Raw genomic sequence first — 22,177 nt, forward strand, 5'->3', positions numbered from 1 at the left:
AGCAACCCCAGAGCAGAGTACCAAATCTGTGGTATTACACTGACAGTGTTAGAGAATGAAAAGGACCTGGGGGTAATTGTGCAGTCAGATATGAGTTCTCTGAGCAGTGCAGACGGGCGGCAAGAGTAGCTCATGGTATCTTATCAATGATATACAGAATTTTTCTAGCAGTGATAAGGAGGTGATTATTCCCTTGTATAAGGGAATGGTTAGGCCACACCTTGAGTACTGTATACAGGTCTGGAGGCCTTATTTCAAGAAGGATATAGAGCTGCTGGAACGAGTACAGAGAAGGGCAAAGAGATTAGTGAATGAAACAAAGGGTTGCTCTTACGAAGAAAGCCTTCAGTTTTGAAAATTACAGTCTGGAGACTAGGCACCGGCGAGGTGATCTGATAGAAGTGTATAAAGCCTTGAATGGTTTGAGCATGCTCAATGCTGATGGGATTCTTCCTCTTGCTCAGAATAATCACCCGAGAGGGCATAAATTCAAATTGAGGAAAGACAGATGTAGGATAGATGTGCAGAAATTTGCCTTTAGCCAGCGGGTAGTTGGTTGGTGGAACAGACTTCCATCCCTCGTTTGGAAGTTGATAGCCTAAATAGATTTAAGGCTCAGCTGGACAGGTATTTCGAATGAACGGAGGGGTGAAGTGGAATTTTTTTTTTTTTTGGCTGATGCTGCATAAACTTGCTTACTTGCATCTTATGCCTCTGCTAATGCTAAAGCTAAAATGGTTTCTTCATTTTGTCGAAATAGAAGATGGACACCTTTGGTTAACATTCCACCCCTTTTCACCTTAAAGGCATCGTGTTACTTGTTCAGAAGATTTATGTAGTATTCTCCAGTAAGTGTGGAACCATGAGGTAGGTAATCTGTCAGAGTAACCACTTTTCTGCCTCAAAATACTGACAACATTCTTCGCAGATGGAGTGGTCCTTGCCTCCTTCGGAGGTGATGTAGGAGGTGTGCTTCCACTGCTTTGAAATGTCAGATTATACTGGTACACCCAGCATTCATCATTTGTCATCAACCGATCAAAAAATTTTATCAACATCCGCATTACACAAATCCAACAGTTGGCGAGAACATTGCATTTGGCATTGCTTCTGCAAAGGCATCAGCAATCTTGTAACCCATCATGCAAAGACCTTATACATGTGCAGATGGTCATGTAAAATGCTCTGGGCAAATCCATAACTAATTCCGACTACATTTGTGATGAAATGAATTGTCACACATCTGTTACTCAGCACCAGTGCTCAACCTTTGCAACCATCTCACTTTCTGTGGATGTTGATGGCCTTCCTTCTCTTGCCTCGTCAAAGACACTTGTACGACTATGCTCTAACTCCCATTTCCACTTTTTTACAGTGTCATAGTATGGAGGATTCCGCTCATACACAGCTTTCATTTCTTTGTTAATTTCCTGAGCTTTCTTACCTTGCAAATTTGATCACTGCTCGATACTCCACTTTGTCAACCATAGCGTCTTCCTCAGATTCAGGGCTCCACCTCTGGTGTATGATCACCTATCACCCACGGGAATGAAATTTCACATGTTAGTTATTGAATATGTAGACAACTTATATTAAAAACGGCATCTTGCTACTGATATTTTATCTAGGTCAGGGTACAAACTTTTTGATAGTTTGATAACCCCCTTGTATTTATCTGTTTTGCAGTCACTTCCATGTATAGTTAGGTTATTGCTAACCATCCCGGCATAAGGAACAAGTGAGAAATTACAGACTTCTGATTTGGATGTATATGAAGGGTACCTTCTTTAGTCTTCTTTAAATTTATTTATTAAAGAACTGAGAGAAAATTCAGATAAAAAATTAATGGAATATGAAACAAAAGCAATAAAGTTGAGTGATGAAATCAATAGAAATTATTCTGACATCGAGAAGCGAATTGTAACAAAAAAATTTTCATATCATTCCAAAGGCAGTAATTCATTAAGAGGAAGAAATAAATTTCAAAAATAAGTAATGAATAGGCTCTTGGATTGTTTGATAATCCACTAAAACGAGGAAATCAATGACAAACTGGTTAATGAGTGTCATCAATTCAAAGAGTATTTAAGATTAGTCACTGCACAAGAAAACTTGAAATGCCCTGAAAGCTTAACAGCTCATATATGAAAGAAACTTGATAGAGGTTTTACCAAATTTGACAACAATCCTAAAAATTTACATTACATTACCAATAACGAGTTGTGAGTCTGAAAGAAACTTATCTAAACTATCAATAATAAAAAACAAATTTCAATCAACCATGCTAGAGAAAAGATTGAATTATCTTTCCATTCTCTCTATAGAAAATGATATTATAAAATCGTTGTCATATGAAGAGGTGATCAAAGGGTATGCAGCCAAAAAATGTAGGGAAAAAAAGTATTATAGAGGTGTGTCAGGAGTTAATTAATAAAAACATTGGATTTATATGATGTTTGTGGTATTTGTCAGCTTTTTTAAATTTGTAATTTGTTGTGATTTCTTTTCTCATTCTAAATAAATAAATTAGGTACTTTTGTACCTAATTTTATATTCACAATTTTGTATTCTTTTTCTTAAAGAGAGGCCCCAAAAATCGTATAAGCTTCAGGTTCCACAAAACCTGGATCCGCCCCTAAATACAAGTGTATTCTTTCAGTAGCTAATGCTGGCAGTATACACACTCTTTCTGGCAATAAAACCAAATTGTTCATTGATCCTATGGAGTGAAGGAAGACAGGAGGAGAGAGAGAGAGCATCTTAAAATATGAAAATTAACTCACATGCACATACCTGCCAAGATTAAAAATTAGAAAAAACTAGGTAAATTTTATTTCAGGCTATAATGTTAAAAGATATTATTATTATTGTTATTAGCCATATGGTGCAAGGAAGCCTGAGGCTTATGCTGCACTGGCCAAAAAAAATGAAATTTCCCTATTACCCTGAGAGAGAGAGAGAGAGAGAGAGAGAGAGAAGTAGAAAGGAATCACCAAGAAAGAGAAGAATGATGATATCCAGTTCAGGACCCTGGGTGTGCCAAGCCCATACTTACCAGATGTGAGCCCCTGGGATATCAGCCACATCTGCTTTATATCAAAGTTGCACTGCATATTAATACTTATCAAAATACTCAATGCTCATTGTAAAAAATATTGATATTGGAGAGGGAAAAATTTCAAACGCCCCACACTTAGTTTCTGGTACATTATACTAGTAAATTAATAAGAGGAGTTTACCTCAATATAGTACGTGGAACACTTCCGTATGATACCCTCCAGAAATTAAAACGGAAAAAACGAAAAAATCGACAACTTACCGGTCCATTAAAGTAAAATATAAATAATTAAAGTAAAATATAAATAATTAAATAATCAATTTAACACAATTCAAAATCAATTCAAAACAATTAAAATTCAAATTAACGCAATTAAAAGAATAACGAAAATATTCAAAACGATCTTCCTTCCTCGTTTTGAATATTTTCGTTATTCTTTTAATTGCGTTAATTTGAATTTTAATTGTTTTGAATTGATTTTGAATTGTGTTAAATTGATTATTTAATTATTTATATTTTACTTTAATTATTTATATTTTACTTTAATGGACCGGTAAGTTGTCGATTTTTTCGTTTTTTCCGTTTTAATTTCTGGAGGGTATCATACGGAAGTGTTCCACGTACTATATTGAGGTAAACTCCTCTTATTAATTTACTAATATTATTATCAACGTAGAACATATTGAGTATTACAGCTCTGATTCATACTATCTAAGGTACATTATACTGTATACTTTTTAACAATTATCAACATTAATTTTTAAGTTTTATATATATTGTATTTATTTTTATTTTGTAGGAAAAATATTTTAATTTCTGTACTCTGATTAGATTATAGTATTAATATTTTCATTTATTAACACTTTTTAGATGAAGATTTTTCCTGAGCTGTTCTGGCAGAATGTCTGCACTGCTCAGAGAATTTCATTTCTGTCTACACAATTACCCAGGTCTTTTTCATTTTCCACTGTCCCGAATTTAGTACCACATGGTTGATAAGTTACAATGCGATTACTGCTACTCATATGCAGTACCTTGCATTTGTCAGTGTTAAACTTCAGCTGCCATTTCTCCACCCACTCATCTAATTTTCCTGGAACTTGTTGCAATAGCTCACCCTGATTACTGTCATTAACCACCCTGCCAACTTTTTATCATCTACAAACTTAGAAATTAGACCTGATATACCTTCATCAATATCATTAATAAATATTGAAAACAAAAATGAGCCCAGCATTGAACCCACCAGGAACTCCACTAATAACATTAGTCCACGAAGAACAGTGTCCATCGATTACCACTCTCTGTCTTCTTCCACTTAACCTACCCTTTATCCATAGAAGCAACTTGCCCTTAATACCATATTGCTCAAGTTTGAACAGCAGTATCAAAAGCCTTCCTAAAATCCAAATATATGATGTCAAAATTACTTTTTGCATTAAGTTACTTTGTCACTGCATCATAGACAAGACCACTCATTAACAATTCCATGCTGTGACTGCAGTATAATTGCATTCTTGTTCAATGGCCTTGCACTATTTCTTTAACCAATGACTCCATTATTTTCTCTGGACCATCAGGCCCAGAGAAAATAATGCAGTTAAGCCATCAGGTATGTAATTATTTATGTCACCTTTTTGACCCCCCCTTTATGAATTGGGGATACATTTGCACATCTGCAGACCATAGGGATGCCCCTCTGATTCCAAGGGTGCTCCCATAATTATGGTAAGGGTTTGCTTACCTCCATTGCTGTCTCCCTTAACATAATTAGATAAATTCTATCCACCCTAGACTTTTTTTTTATATTCAGCTTCAACAATTTCTCTTCCACTTTCTTTTAAGTTATCAAAAAGTCATTTTGCTCCTCGTTACAGTTTGATAAACTACTGGCATCTCCTTTCCCTAAAGATTTCCTCATGTGTGAATGTAAATGAAAAATACCTATTCAATTTGTCAGCAATCTGAGAGGGGTCATCACCCATTGACATCAAGTGACTCGATGTGATTCAATCCCTTTGTGCTACTGCTAATATAAGCATATTATGATATATGCAAAGAAAAGCAATTCTTTGCTGCTTTTCTTTGCATTCTTTGCTAGAGACTTATGGCAATCTTCCTTAGCTTGCCAAACTTCCTTTGTGACTTGATTACAGACTAGTTTATAAATACCATAGGCTTCTGTATTACCTGATAATTTATATGCATCCTACGCACTTTTCTTCTCTGACACTTGTCTCAACAGTTCATCTGACATCCATTTAAGTCTAAGCCTTGAACAGTATTTCTTCATTTTTATGAAAAGTCTAGTAGCTTATATGATTACTTCCCTGAATGCTTCCCATTTAGAATTTGCTGTTGTTAACATCATCAGTCCCACTGCATAGAATTTAAAAACTTTCTGAGATTACTATAGTCACCCTTATGAAAGTTATGTCTTTAATTAAATTCCACATTAGTACACTGCAGTCGCTGCCATCTAGTGGGTCTTTTACCTGTGGATTCTTAATTCACAAAGAATCACTGCTGATAACCAGATCAAGAGTATTGCCTCCTCTTGTTGCGTCTTTAATATGTTGCTGTAGAAAACTGTCATCTAAGAAATCCACAAAAATCTTGCTAGTATGTGAGTGACCACAAATTCCAGTCAACATTTGGAAAGTTAAAATCTTCCATTATAACACTTTCTGATTTACTAGCCCATCTATTTCTCTGTATAGTGTTTGATATACTCATCACTGTCATTAGGCATATAATACTCTCCTACTCTTAATTTTGTTTTCTCGGTGCTTATATCACACCAAACTGATGCAAAATTGCACTGGTTACCCATGTCGACTAAATGCACTGCCTTACATTTAATATGACTCTTAAATAAGAGCATCGCCGCTCCACCCCTCCTGTCCAGTCTGTCCTTCCTGTATACAATGTACTCCCCATATTCAAAACTAGCATTGTTTATGTCTAAGTGACACCATGGCTTCACTAGCCTTACAGTGACTGCATTTGATGACTTAATCAGTACTTCAAATTCATCAAATTTATTTACAATGCTCCTAGCATTGGTATGAATGCAAGTATACATGCACATGTTCTTTCTCTTAATTACCCTAACACAGCCCATGTGTTTACTTGTTCCATGATATTTGTCACTGGAGATGGCTGTTGCATGTTTCAGTACAACCTGAAGAAGAAATATGAAGTGTCAAAGCATGCAGTGGACTTCCAGATCATCATCAAGCCCCAAAAAGCTTCATTTACAGAAATCAGTCAAAATGTTGCTACATCATGTTTTTAGACTAATTCTGAAATTACTGATTCTCAAGTAAATTGTACCCAAAGGTAGGAGAGTCGATTCACAGTGTTGTTTTCTCTATCCAGTCGGGTTTCCATATTCGCGGATTCGTGTTTTCTTGTTGGCAGTCGTGAAATTTATCATACTAAAAACTTGGTTGCTGCTCACTGCATTCACCCTGAGTACTGAGGGCTTGTGACCTTTGTGTTTTGTTTGTGTCTGCAGTAGGCTACTGCAGACTGCTACTTGTACTTAAAATATTACTGTGCTTATGTGGATACCCATAAGTTCTAAACGAAGTGCATCTAACGAAGTGGACAAAAGCCTAAAAGGCCAAGAAAGTGATGACTTTAAACAAGAAAGTGTGGTTTATTGATAAATGTCGAGATGGGCTCACATATGTGGCCGTAGGCCACATGTTTGGTATCGATGAAAGAATCATGCGATTCTTTCATCGAAGGGATATAAAACTGAGATCAAAGAGGCAGTGCAAACTGGTGGAATTCTTACTACTAAATACATGGCTTATGTATGTGATAAAGTGATGTTAAAAATGGAGAATGTACTGTTCATTTGGATCAAAGACCAGCACAAGAACAATTTGCCTGTGAACAGTGGTATGATTTCTACTAAGGTCCTCGTTCTTGACAACAGATTTAAGCAGCAAACCCCCCTGTACCAGCAGCACTGTGGAAACCACTTTCATTGCCAGCAAAGGCTGGCTCCAGAAATTCAAGCTGCATTATTCACTCTGTAATGTAAAGATCACGGGCAAGTCTGTTTCAGCTGTTAAGGCCTACCCTGTGCAACTCAAGAAGCTCATCGAGGAGAAGAGATATAAACCTGAACAGGTTTTCAATGCCGATGAGATGGCATTATTTTGGAAGAGACGCCTCAGTACACCTATATAGCTGTCGAAGAGAAGAAGGCCCCCTGGATTCAAGGTGGCATGAGATTGGGTTATGCTGCTAGTTTGCAGCAATGCAGCAGGCATCTGACAAAGCCTGGCCTAATTTTCCATACACAGTATCCAAGAGCTCTTAGAGGATGAGGTTTCAAGAACTTAGAGGATGAGGTTTCAAGAACTTAGAGGAGGAGATCAATGATTTAATTGATGGACAGGCGAAAACACTAATGGATGATGAACTTGAGGAGCTTGTTTGCTCCAACTCTAAGGATGAGAATGGGGTTGAGGAAGAACCACACCAAGAGAAGAAATTTGACTTGGAAAACCTAGCGTAGGCAATGTGTGACACCCAAACACCTAGCAGGCTTCTTCTGTGAATACAATGACATGATTCATGCAATGAAATCAAGGAAATCCGCACAATATTTTAACACCATACACAGCCATGTTCAATGAGTTCAAACAAAAGAAGCAGGTTCCCATCACAGTATTCTTGAAGAGGACAACTACGTCGATGCCTAAAACTCCAGTACCCCCCCCCCCCCCCCCCCCCGAACCGGAAGTTTTGACATCAGCCAACCCTGCTTCTTTGCCAGCCTCTGAGAACCCTACTACTAAAAAGTACTGAATTATATGGTGAATATAGAATATAGGAATACCCAGTGCATGCCTTGACCTTAACTAGGTAATAAAGTACAGTACAGTACTTTTTGAAACATGGTTCTAAAATGTTACTCATTATACTCATTATTGTAAAACACAATTAAAACCTTTTAAACACATTTAAACATTTTTCTGTTAATTGTAAATGATTGCGTAAGTGTTTAGTCATACATAGAAAACATCTAGGGCTATTTCGAAGAGTACAGATTTTTGTGGAATTTCATATTTTAGTGAGAAATGTTGACACGTAACCCCTCGCGAATATGGATACCCGACTGTACTCGTGCTTCACAGACTACTAAAGTGCATTTCCCAGATGAGGTTGCAATTTCTAGAGAAAGCAGCTGGTTTTTGTTGCACGACAGTAGTAGTAGTGGCATGTGATGCAAGAAAGCAAGTATATGAGCTTATGCAGCATCAGCCAAAAAAAAAATCACACCATTCCCTCTAAATGCCTGCCCAGTTCCTCCTTAAATTTATTTAACCTATCAACTTCCACAACGACAGATGGAAGTTTGTTCCAGCAATTAACCACCCGCTGGCTAAAGGCAAATTTCTGCACATCTATTCTACATCTGGCTTTTCTTAATTTGAATTTATGCCCCCTTAGGTTCGTAATCTGAACAAGTGGAAGGATCCCATCAGAATTCAGCATGCTCAATCCATTCAAGGCCTTATACACCTCAATCAGATCACCGCGCAGGTGCCTAGTCTCCAGCCACTGCAATTTGCAGAACTTAAGCCTCTCTTGGTAAGAGGATCCCTTCATTCCCCTCACCAATCTTGTTGCCCTTCTCTGTACACGCTCAAGCAAATCTACATCTTTCCTAAAATGAGACCTCCAGACCTGTACACAGTACTCAAGGCGTGGCCTGACCATTGCCTTATACAGAGGAACAATCACCTCCTTTTCCCTGCTAGCAAAATTCCTATAAATCATTGACAAAACCCCATGACCTGCCCTGGCAGCCTGTCTGCATTGCTCAGAAAACTTCATATCTGACTGCACAATTACTCCCAAGTCTTTTTCATTTACTACCACCTTAAGTGTAGTACCACACAGTTGGTACATTTCTCTGGGGTTACTTCTACCCATATGCAGTATTTTGCATTTGTCAAGGTTAAACTTCAGTTGCCACTTCTTAGCCCATCTGCCCAAATTATCTAGATCCTGTTGCAGTAGCACACTGCCATTACTGCCAGTGTCCTGGCCCCTTTCCACACTTTCATTTCTGATGAAACATTGTATTGTACAGATAAACCATCCACCCTTTTCTTCTGATCTAGCACCTGCAGACTTCTTCCTCTTTCACAAGATGAAAACTGCTCTCAAAGAAATGAAATTTCAGAATGTTGAGGACACATAAAGAGAAACATAACTACCAAACTGAAACAATCCCTTTGGATACGTTTGTTGATTCTTCTCAGAACCTTTTAGAACAGTGTAATAAGTGCATTCAATCAGGTAGTGATTACTTTGAATAACAATAAACCCATTTTGAGTTCCATCACTTTGTGTTCCTTTTAATGCACCAGTCAGAGATCATTATTGCCACATTGCATATATCCCCTTCTTTTATGTTGTCTAAACCAAGTATCTGTAATTGTTAGATCATTCTATACAAAAATTTCTAGCCTTTCTCATTTCTCATTCTGCCTACACAGCCCATACTGCCCTGCATTTGTTCCTCCATTTCTCATCAACAGCTCAAACACAATGCCTACCTTTCTGTTATTGCCAACCAAGTATGCCATACAGCTCTAGTGTCTATCAACAAGAAACACACCATGTCATAAGGCCTTGCAAGTTGCTATCCTGTTTCAGGAACATGACAAGGTGCCTCCGTAGCCAGGTGGGAAGGAGCAGCAGTGCGTAGCACACGCTTCTTGATTAGACCGGGGTTCGAACCCGTCACCACCAAATACGGAGGATGCGGAAAGGTCAAGGGAATGACCACCGCATATTACTGGAGCAATATGGCCTTAGTTGCTAATGCTCCTAAAAACCAAACAAACAAACGAGCATGACAATCAATTCTCTGTCCTTCCGTGGCTCCACAACTCACCCAAACACGCTCAATATCCCCTTCTTTTATGTTGTCTAAACCAAGTATCTGTAATTGTTAGATCATTCTATACAAAAATTTCTAGCCTTTCTCATTTCTCATTCTGCCTACACAGCCCATACTGCCCTGCATTTGTTCCTCCATTTCTCATCAACAGCTCAAACACAATGCCTACCTTTCTGTTATTGCCAACCAAGTATGCCATACAGCTCTAGTGTCTATCAACAAGAAACACACCATGTCATAAGGCCTTGCAAGTTGCTATCCTGTTTCAGGAACATGACAAGGTGCCTCCGTAGCCAGGTGGGAAGGAGCAGCAGTGCGTAGCACACGCTTCTTGATTAGACCGGGGTTCGAACCCGTCACCACCAAATACGGAGGATGCGGAAAGGTCAAGGGAATGACCACCGCATATTACTGGAGCAATATGGCCTTAGTTGCTAATGCTCCTAAAAACAAACAAACAAACGAGCATGACAATCAATTCTCTGTCCTTCCGTGGCTCCACAACTCACCCAAACACGCTCAACCCAATTGTGCATGTTTACTTGGTACATGCTCAACCGAATTGTTTGTTTGTTATTTGGTTTTTAGGAGCATTAGCAACTAAGGCCATATTGCTCCGGGATATGCGCTGGTCATTTCCTGACCTTTCCGCATCCTCTGTATTTGGTGGTCATGGCTCGAACCCCGGTCTAATCAAGAAGCGTGTGCTACACATTGCTGCTTCTGCCCACCTGGCTACGGAGGTGCCCCAACTCAATTGTGCTGGTATTACTGGATACATTGTGCAATGTATGAGTAGCACTACCACAAGACACCCTGCAACACCTTGTGGAGCCTCAGTGAAGATGTGTACGGGCTGTGTTACCTGTACACATCTTCACTGAGATTACCCATTTACCCAGCTTACTCTAACGAACTTTTGCTCCATTCTTATTCTCTTTACTGACAGAATATGAAAATCTTACCCCATTATCATTTCTGAAGTCCCTTTTTTCTTACTATATTTTCTCACATAATTCCACAATATCTGTTTTACCCTGATCTTTTTCCTGTTTAAAGTTCTCAGTATATATGGATATATAAATAGATATAATATCCTTTATTTCTTATAAAAGCCTTTATGTCATATCCTAGGTATTTCAAAATATTGCTACAAGAGCTGACCATAAGGCTAGATAAAGGATTCCTCTTGTCACTATATGACATGTTCACCAGTCTTGAGGGACCAAAAAATGAGGTATTGTTTTTTTGTGAATTACATTTAAACAGTTATAAATGTTACACATGGGAAAGTATAAAGTGCACAGTGATAATTCTTACAAATTGTGTGACAGTTTTTAACAATTAATAATAAAGTAAAACCTCATAAATTTCTACTCAGAAATCTCAAAATTCTAGCACTTCTTGAAAAATTTACATTAAAACATTAATTCATCAATTGCAAGTCCACCATTTCTTTAAGTACTGTTTCTTCATTCACCATAAGCATTTGTAAATTATATACAACTACTGCAAACTTTCTCAATGTCTTTTTCTATCATTTGATTGAATAGTTTGTTGATATCAAAATGTGAAATGTTTATAGACCTTTCTGGAACAGGACATGATCTAGCCAAGGAGGATGTCATTGTGTGTGTGCTAGGTTCAGAGAGTGTGAAGATATTAGGCACCAACTCAGGGTTCTGATAGGCATCTATGAGAGTTTGAGGTGTATGGTAGATACCCCTCGAAGGAATTTAAATGGAGGGCCATTTAAATTCCTTCGAGCTCTAAGCTCCCCCCCCCCCCCGAAGGTATCTCCACTTTGATGTAGTGGTGGAGTTTGTATGGCCAAATGCTCCCTGTGAGCTAAAAGGGCAGTAGTCTGACTAACAGCAGGGGTTTCCAGGCTGGACAGGTTACAGGTGACAACTCAGACTAAGCGAGACACTCTGATCTTCCAGGTTGGGGGTTGGGGCTAACAACCCCACCCCAGAAAACAAACATAACGTTACAAAACCTTAAGGAAATAGCCAAACTGTCTCAAATGGAATTTGACCCAAGCATGCCAAAAGGATTAAAGAGATTTTTGTAGCTACATAGGAAGTCTGAAGTTTGTAACAACCAGGAACAAGCAGGAAATTACAAGAGATAAGATGGGGAAACTTAGAAATTATAGACCTCCAAGACTACATCCTAATAAATAATGGAAGCAGAGACAACATTCTGGGGACAAGCTTTATGATTAAAAAGGACACTAAAGCACAAATGATGAGTTACAGTGTAATTAATGAAAGAATATGTATGCTAAGGCTTAGAGGGTCTTTTTTTAACACATTCATGATCAGTTTCCACACTCCGACAGAAGATGAGGAGGATGAGGCAAAGGATGCCTTTTACGAAGCAATGGAGAGAACATTAGTTGAGGCCCCAAGACATGATATTAAACTCATTCCTTCGAGATTTCGATACCAAAGTAGGGAGAGAGGAAGTACACATACCAACTATAGGAAGAAACAGCTTACACAAAACCAGTAATAAAAATGGAGAAAGGCTAATAGACTTTGCAAGAGGGAAAGGCTTAGCATTAGTAGCACAAATTTCCCACATAAGAATATCCACGAAGAAACTTGATCACCTGATGGTGTCACACATAATCAGATAGATCACATCCTCATTAATATTCATCATGCTATGGATGTAATGGACATGAGGAGTTACAGGGGTGCAGATTGCGACTCAGACCATTTTATGGTACAGTGCCATCTGCAAAATAGGCTCTCAAAAGTATATAGAGGGAAAGGAGGGATAACAAAGAAAAATATCAACAAGATAAGCTTAAAGAAGATGAAGATACTAGAGAAAGATTTAGAATGAAAGTCAAGGAACAACTGGAGAAACACCAACAGGATGGTGAGTCCATCAATAAAAAAATATTAAGGATATAATGATATTAATGAAGCACTGAGTGTAGCAGTAGAAGAAGCACTTAGAGTGGGAACAAAAAATTGTGAGAAATGACTGGTTCGATCAATCTTATGAGAAGATCCTGGAGGGAACGAAACCAAGCCAGGCAGAAAATGTTACAGAGAGGACCTAGAAAGAATACTGAGGAATACATGGTTAAAAGAGCTGAAGCGAAGTCGGTATGTAGACAAAAGAAAAGGAAATGGGAAAAGAAAAGAATAGAAAAAATGCAAGAAGAATACGACAGAGGGCAGATCAGGAAATTCTATAAAGAAGTAGGAAACGTTTCCAGCTGCTTTTTTTAACCTGTGTAAGAATAAGAAAGGAAAAATAGTGGGGAGGCGGTTAGTGGAGATCACAGAAGTTTGGAAGGAGCATTTTAATTCCTTACTTAATAACGAACAGGGATGCCCAGAATAAATTATAGAAAAGAAAGAAGAAACAGATAATGCTGAAGGTATCTTGGGCCCAACAATAGAAGAGGTCCAAAGGGCTAAAAACAACAAAACACCCAGAGAAGATCCAAACTGATCCAAAAATTATATCAGACATATGGGAAAGAGAAGAATTGCCAAGTGACTGGAAGATAGCAGTAATCATCCCAATCCACAAGAAGGGAGATAAACTGTGTGGAAACTATAGAGGGTTTGCCCTGCTTAGTGTAACATATAAGATTTTATCCTTCATGCTGACTAGAAGAATATCAAGATTAGCAGAAGGAATAGTTGGTGAATATCAAAGTGGGTTCCATCCAGTAGGCCGACTGTTGACCATATTTCCACCTTCGGACAGATCTTGGAGAAGTGCTACTAATATAATGTAGATCTGCACCATCTCTTTATTGATTTCAGCACAACATATGATAGTGTGGATAGAGTGGAGCTGTTGAAAATGATGGGAAGCCTGGGCATACCAAAAAAAGCTAGTAAGGCTGACGAAGATTATGTTTGAAGGAAGCAAATGCAAGGTTAAGCATTAGCATTAGCATTAGTAGAGGCATTTGATGCAAGAAAGCAAGCTTATGCAGCATCAGCCAAAAAAAAAAAAAAAAAAACCCACTTCCACTTCACCCCTCTGTTCGTTCAAAATACCTGTCCAGCTGAGCCTTAAACTTATTTAGGCTATCAACCTCCACCACAAGGGATGGCAGTCTGTTCCACCAACCAACCACCCGCTGGCTAAAGGCAAATTTCCGCACGTCTATCCTACATCTGTCTTTCCTCAATTTGAATTTATGCCCTCTCCGGTGATTTTTCTGAGCTAGAGGAAGAATCCCATCAGCATTGAGCATGCTTAAACCATTCAAGGCTTTATACACCTCTATCAGATCACCTCGCTGGTGCCTAGTCTCCAGACACTGTAATTTGCAAAACTTAAGCCTTTCTTCGTAAGAGCACCCCTTTGTTCCATTCACTAATCTTGTTGCCCTTCTCTGTACTCGTTCCAGCAGCTCTACATCCTTCTTGAAATGAGGCCTCCAGACCTGTATACAGTACTCTAGGTGTGGCCTGACCATTGCCTTATACAATGGAATAATCACCTCCTTATCCCTGCTGGAAAAATTCCTGTATATCATTGACAATACTTAAGGTGCAAGGGAATCCCTCAGAGTCCTTCAAAGTGAGGAGAGGGCTGAGACAGGAGGAGCCAGTCCATTTTAACTTGGTGTTGGAGAGGGTTATGAGGAAAATATCAGCCACCTCCAATGGGATCATATATAACAGACTCTACCAGCACTTAGCCTATGCAGATGATGTAGTGATGACTTCCAGAAACCCACATATTCTGAGGACAGCTTTGGAGAGCTTGAGAAAGAAGCAGAAAGGATTGGGTTGAAGATAAATGAAAATAAAACTAAGTTTATGATTACAAATAGGAAGAAGATACAAAATACCCAACAGATCTGGCTAACAGCAAAGCATAGTTTCAGTAGAACAGAATCCTTCAAATATCTGGGAGCTGTGATTCAACAAGATAGTAGTAACACTCGAGAAATTCAGGCTCGTCTTAATGCTTGTAATAGATGCTATTTTTCCTGCAGAAACACTTTTGATCAAGGCTGTTCTCTAAATTAGTGTTACACAAAACAGTAGTACGACCTATCATGACTTACGCTAGTGAAACATGGGTGCTTAATAAAAAGGATGAAAAATCGTTAAATTTGTGTTAAATGTGGGAAAGGCAGATAAGAAAGAAAAATCATTGGCCTGGTAAAAGTCATGGAAGAGTGGAAAATAAAGAAAAATAAGGAAAAACAAAGAGTTGAAGGAACTGTATGGAGAACCGGATATAGTGGCAGTGATAAAGAGCCCAAGACTTAGACGGGTAGGCCATGTGATACGAATGGAGGAAAACAGATGGCCAAGGAATGCAATGGAAGGACAACCGGGAGGAAGAAGAATGAGATGAAGAGTGAGAAGGAGGTGAGTAGATGACATGAATAATGATCAATGACAGCTTAGGGTGAGATGATTGAAAACAATGGCCAGCAAAAGAGACAGCTGGACAAAAATTGTTGAGGAGGCCAAAGTTCTACAAGGTTCTAGCACCGTGGAGCAAGTAAGTATCAAGCTCTAAGCTGCCCGTCTCAATGTCAGAGCTAACTCTTGTGCATCAGGCAACACAGCAGGGAATCTTCAGTGCAGAATGTGCTGGTCCCACAGTAGCTACTTATTGTCGGTGATGCAATTGTCAGGGAAACAGGAAAAATATTGGGAAAAAAGGATAGGTAGAATAGGACAGAATATGTCTGCCAGGAGCAAAAGTTGATGATGTTGTAGAGCAGACATCATCTTTTAAGGGCATAAAGGGTGATATTGTTATACACATTGGCACTAATGACATTAAGAGCAGGAGATCTCCAGACTTACTTAACAATTACAGGTCAACGTTGAAAAAAAAAAAAATGTCTTGAGTTGGAGTTCTTCTTCTTCTTCTTGGTCCTTAGCTGGCAGCTGGGGGAGGCGGTTGGCCACACAACCAGTATGCTGCTGTAGGTGCCGCAGGGTTTCGGACTTGCTCTGTGATGTTCTTCCATACTTTACGATCCATGGCGTCAAGCCTGGCCTGGTTAAGGTCGAGACGTCGGCTCTTCAAGTCATTTTCCACTTGCTTGGCCCACGTTTTCCTAGGCGCGGTCCATTGGATGCTCCATTGGGTGGGTCGTTGTCTCCAAAGGAGTGTGGATGGTATTCTGTTCGTGCCCATTCTACATATGTGGCCAAACCATCTAAGCCTTCGCCTCTGGATTTGGTCGGCAATGGTTGGTTGCTGTCGGCATCTGGTGCGGATGGTATCATTAGTGATGCGGTCACGAAGTGAGATGCCCAAAATCTGCCGCAGGCATCGCATTTGGAATACCTCGAGTTTGTTTAAATCTAGCGTGAGACAAATCCATGTTTCTGATCCGTAAATGAGAATGGACAGGATCAAAGTCCGGAAGAGTCAGATTTTAGTCTTTGAGGAAATGTTGGTCCTCTTCCACAGACACCATTTGAGCAAGACGAACGCAGTGGCCGCCTGTCCAATTCTGCTGTGGATTTCCATGGTGGATACAACTTTCTTCTCCTGGACGCCTTCGAGATAGATGGTGGCTTGCGACCCATCTGTTATCAGGGCTTTTGTCTTATCAGCATTGATCTTCAAACGGTATGGCTGGGCAATGCAGGCAATGTCGTGGAGGATGTCCGTGGCTTCAGAGTCGTTACCAGCAAAGATAGCACTATCATCGGCAAACATCAGGTCAGTCACATAGTGATCCTTGTCATATTGTATGCCCCGTCTGTTTCTGAATGCTTGCTTCATAATGGCGTCGACCACGATGTTGAAAAGCAACGGGCAGGCTACATCCCCTTGGCGGACTCCAGTTTGGATGGTAAATTCTTCAGATAAATCGTTCTGGATGCACACCTGGCTGGTTAAACCGTTGTATGCAATTTGGAGGAGTGTGATGACTTTTCGAGGTACATGTTCGACCTCTAGTAGCTCCCATAAGGCAGGCCGATGGACACAGTCGAAAGCAGACTTAAAGTCAATGAAAACAATGACGGTTCGCTGTCCACACTGGATCCTCTCCTCCATCAGCTGACGGATGGCAAAGATTTGATCACAGCATCCTCGCCCGGGTCTAAATCCTGCCTGTTCTTCTCGACTGGTTTGCTCGCGATGTTTTTGCAGCCTTGACTGGATGATCTTCATAAAGACCTTTCCGATGATGGAAAGGAGGCTGATGCCACGGTAGTTCTTGCAATCCCGGTTATCACCTTTCTTGTGTGGCGCACTATGGCCATAGTTGCCGATGCGCCCAATAAATCCCGAAACAAACAAACAAACAAACAAACCTTTCTTGTGGATCGGTACGATAATGGCTTTCCTCCATGTTAGCAGAATTTGTTCAGTGCACCAGATGGTTTTGAGGAGTGAGTGTAGTCGGCAAAGCTGTACATCTCCCCCGGAGTTGGAGTTAAATTTTAAAGTATCTGCAATTCTGACCAGACACAATAGGAGGGAGTATATGATGAAAGCCCTGTCAATCAATTCAGCCCCAGAGAGATTGTGCAAAAAAGCTCATGGGATAGAATTTTTCTCAGCGTGATCTGTGCTTATTAACAGGAGGGATTGCTTCTACAAGGATGGAATACACTTAAAGAGAGAAGGTGCAATTTGCTGATGATATCGAGGCAATGTTAGATGGGTCAAAAAACTGTTAGCTTGGGGGGGGGGATTCGCAAATTAATAGATTAACACTAGCTTCAGGTAGAGGTGGAACTGATTCTTGCACAGCTTATACTGGAATGAGCAGCAGCCAGGAAAGCAAGTTGTTGGTGATTTCAGGAACTGCTGGGAGTCACCATGAAACAAGCAAACACATTGGCTGTATTAAGGTAACTAGAAATAAAAACATGTGCATGTATACTTGCTTGTACACCAATGCTAGGAGTATAATAAATAAATTTGATGAATTTTAAGTGCTGGTCACAACATCAAAGGTGGATATTATTGGGATATCAGAGATGCCGTGTCACACAGATTGCAGGAATGCAGAATTGGAATTTTAGAGCGCAATGTGTACAGAAAGGATAGAGAGGATAGGATGAGAAAAGGGATTATGCTGTTAGTTAAGAAACACATAAAATCTAAGGCAACATTGTACTGTCCACCACTTGACATTGGTGGACAATGTTGAGTCAGTTTGGTGTAAAATAAGCACTGGGAAAGCAAAAATGAGGGTAGGATTGTGTTATAGTACTAATGACTCTGATGAGTACAATGAACAGTTATACAGAGAAATAGAGTTGGCCAGAAAATCAGAATGTCTCTTATAATTGCGCATTTTAACTTCCCTGATATTAACAGGAATTTGTGGGTTGGTCACACTCACAGTAACATGAATTTTTTGGATTTACTGGATTATTTTTTTCTACATTAGCAAGTTTGAGAGGCAAATAGAGGGAGTAATACTCTTGATCTGATTATCAGCAGTGATAATCAGTGATTATTCATGCATTAAGAAATTGCAGATAATGAAACCACGAGGTGGCTGTGATCACAGTGATCTCCTGTTGTTAACAGGAGAGACTGCTTCTACAGGGATGGGATACACTTAAATAGAAAGGGTGCAAGAATGTTTGCTGATGCTATCGAGGCAGTGTTAGGTGGGTCGGAAAACTGCTAGATTGGGGGGTACAAGGACTAATAGATTAACAGTAGCCACTGGCAGAGGTGAAAGTGATTCTTGCACTGCTTCTATTGGAATGAGCAGCAGCCTGGAAAATAAAATGCAGGATATTTCAGAGACTGCTGGGAATCACTGGGGTACAAGTAAACACATGGGTTGTGTTAGAGTAGCTAAGAAAAAGAACAGGTGCATGCATACTTGCGTGTACACCAATGCTAGGAGTTCAGTAAATAAATTTGATGATTTTGAGGTATTGCTCAAAACATCAAAGGCAGATATTGTTGTGATTTCAGAGACGTGGTGTCATACAGATATAAGGAATGCAGAACTGGTATTTGGGGAGTACAATGTCTACAGAAAGGATAGACAGGATAGGAAGGGAGGAGGGGTTATGCTATTAGTTAAGAAAGACATAAAATCCAAGGAAATGAAGCCATTCGACATCGCTGGACAGTGCAGTGTCGAGTCAGTTTGGTGTGACATAAGCATTGGGAGATCAAAATTGAGAGTAGGAGTGTGCTATAGGATCTAATGACTCTGATGAGTATAATAAGAAACTGTACAGGGAAATAGAGTGGGCCAGTAAATCAGAGAGTCTTATAATGGAGGATTTTAATTTCCCAGATATCGACTGGAATTTGTTGGTTGGTCACTCACACACTAGCAGGGCTTTTGTGGATTTATTGGATGATTGTTTTCTACACATCAGCATGTTCGGGAGGCAATTAGAGGGAGTAATACTCTTGATTTGATTATCAGTAGTGATTCTTCATGCATTAAGAATCTGCAGATAAATGAACCACTAGGTGGCAGTGATCACAGTGTGTTGAAGTGGGATTTACTCAAAGAGGTAACTACCATTAGGGGTAAAGGGAAGGGTTATTGCTTTCATAAAGGCGACTACGATATGACTGAGACAGTATTTAAATTCTATACGGTGGGACCAACTGATGATGTTACCAACAGCAAATTCAAAATGGGAAGCATTCAGAGAACTTATCTTGGAAGCTACTAGGCTTTAAATACCAACTAAGAAAGATTGTTCAAGTTTTAGGCCTAAATGGATGTCAGATGAACTAATGAGACATATGGCAGAGAAGAAAAATGCATGGGATACATACAAATTAACACGTGACACAGAAGCCTATGATAGATACAAGTTGATCTGTAACCAAGTTACAAAGGAGGTTAGGCAGATGAAGGCAGATTACGAGAAATCTTTGGAAAGGGATGCAAAGAAAAACAGCAAAGAGTTCTTTACTTATACAAACTCTAGAAGGAAGGGGATGAATCAGATTGGTCCACTTGATATCGATGGGTCAACTGTTGATGATCCTGCTCAGGTAGCTAACAAACTAAATGAATATTTTGCATCGACATTCACACATGAGGAGTTATTCAGCAAGGGGAATGCCAGAGGTGTATTCAACTCTGGCAGTAAGCTAGAGAATCTTTTAATAACTGAGAGTAAAGTGGAGGAGAAAGTGTTGAAGATAAACACAAGAAAGGCATCTGGGGTGGATGGGATCGATCCAGTTATATTAAAGGAGGCAGCAAAGGAAGTAAGCAAACCCTTAGCCATAATTATGAGAGCTTCCTTGGACTCAGGGGAGGTACCCATGGACTGGAGATGTGCAAATGTGACCCCAATTCACAAAGGAGGATCAAAGGGTGACACAAGTAATTATAGACCTGTGAGTTTAACTTCTGTTCCTGGAAAATTAATGGAGGCACTGGTTAAAGAAGCACTGAAGAATCATCTAGAAAAGACTTCAGTTATAGCTTGGACACAGCATGGTTTTGTTAAAGGGAAGTCTTGCCTGACCAATTTGATTGGATACTATGATGCAGTCACAAAAGTACTGGATGCCGGGAATAACTTTGATATTATATACTTGGATCTTAGAAAGGCTTTTGATACAGTTGCACATGGAAGACTGCAGCACAAATTGGAGCAGTGTGGCACTGGAGGCAAACTGCTGCTATAGATAAAGGGGTGGTTGAGGGGAAGACGACAGAGAGTGGTAATCAATGGACACTGCTCATCATGGACTAATGTTATTAATGGAATCCATCAGGGTTCAGTATTGGGTCCATTATTGTTTTCTGTATTTATAAATGATATTGATGATGGTATATCAAGCTTAATGTCCAAGTTTGCAGATAATACGAAGGTTGGCAGGGTTGTCAAAGACACTACTGACACTATGCTGCTGCAACAGGATCTGGAAAGGTTGAGCAGATGGGCTGAGAGGTGGCAAATGAATTTTAACATTGACAAATGTAAAGTACTACATATGGGAAACAGCAACCCCAGAGCAACGTATCAACTGTGTGGTACTACACTGACAGTGGTAGAGAGTGAAAGGGACCTGGGGGTGGTTGTGCAGGCAGATATGAAGTTCTCTGAGCAGTGCACACCGGCTGCAAGAGTAGCTCATGGTGTATTGTCAATGATATATAGGAATTTTTCTAGCAGGGATAAGGAGGTGATTATTCCCTTGTATAAGGCAATGGTCAGGCCACACCTTGAGTACTGTATACAGGTCTGGAGGCCTCATTTCAAGAACGATGTAGAGCTGCTGGAACGAGTACAGAGAAGGGCAACAAGATTAGTGAATGGAACAAAGGGGTGTTCTTATGAAGAAAGGCTTAAGTTTTGCAAATTACAGTGTCTGGAGACTAGGCACCAGCGAAGTGATCTGATAGAGGTGTATAAAGCCTTGAATGGTTTGAGCATGCTCAATCCTGATGGGACTCTTCCTCTTGCTCAGAATAATCACCTGAGAGGGCATAAATTCAAATTGAGGAAAGACAGATGTAGGATAGACGTGTGGAAATTTGCCTTTAGCCAGCGGGTGGTTGGTTGGTGGAACAGACTTCCATCCCTTGTCTTGGAAGTTGATAGCCTAAATAAGTTTAAGGCTCAGCTGGACAGGTATTTTTAACGAACAGAGAGGTGAAGTGGAAGTGGTTATTTTATTTTATTTATTTTATTTTTTTGGCTGATGCTGCATATGCTTGCTTTCTTGCATCAAATGCCCCTGCTAATGCTAAAAGATGTAACTACCATCAGGAGTAAAGCGAAGGAGTTTTGATTTCGTAAAGGTGACTACAGTGGTCTCAGACAGTTTTTAAATTCCATACAGCGGGATCAACTGTTGATGTTACCAACAGCAGATTCTAAATGGAAAGCATTGAAAGAATTCATTTTGGAAGCTTCTAGGCTTTTCGTACCATATAAGAAATAATGTTAGCATTAGCATTAGTAGAGGCATATGATGCAAGAAAGCAAGCTTATTCAGCATCAGCCAAAAAAAAAAAAAAAAACAACCACTACTCCCATTTCACCCCTCCGTTCGTTCGAAATACCTGTCCAGCTGAGCCTTAAATTTATTTAGGCTATCAACTTCAACAACAAGCGATGGGAGTCTATTCCACAAACCAACTGCCCGCTGGCTAAAGGCAAATTTCCGCACATCTATCCGACATCCGTCCTTCCTCAATTTGAATTTATGCCCTCTCAGGTGATTATTCTGAGCAAGAGGAAGAATCCCAT

The 22,177-nt window shown here is 39.7% G+C and overlaps 1 protein-coding gene across 1 annotated transcript in view; it reads left to right on the top strand.

The window, feature by feature from the left end:
- Positions 1 to 22,177, top strand: part of LOC150088255 (intermembrane lipid transfer protein VPS13A-like) — a 3,009,916-nt gene that overhangs the window by 2,482,947 nt on the left and 504,792 nt on the right. The window contains exon 67 of the mRNA XM_090370087.1: positions 11,130 to 11,232. Coding sequence (XP_090226213.1) covers positions 11,130 to 11,232 — 103 coding nt within the window. The remainder of the gene's footprint in view (positions 1 to 11,129; positions 11,233 to 22,177) is intronic.

This window comes from Mastigoproctus giganteus, chromosome 3 (assembly GCF_048544385.1).
Source record: "Mastigoproctus giganteus isolate SK-2022 chromosome 3, ASM4854438v1, whole genome shotgun sequence".
In the NCBI taxonomy this organism is placed as follows: Eukaryota; Metazoa; Arthropoda; class Arachnida; order Uropygi; family Thelyphonidae; genus Mastigoproctus; species Mastigoproctus giganteus.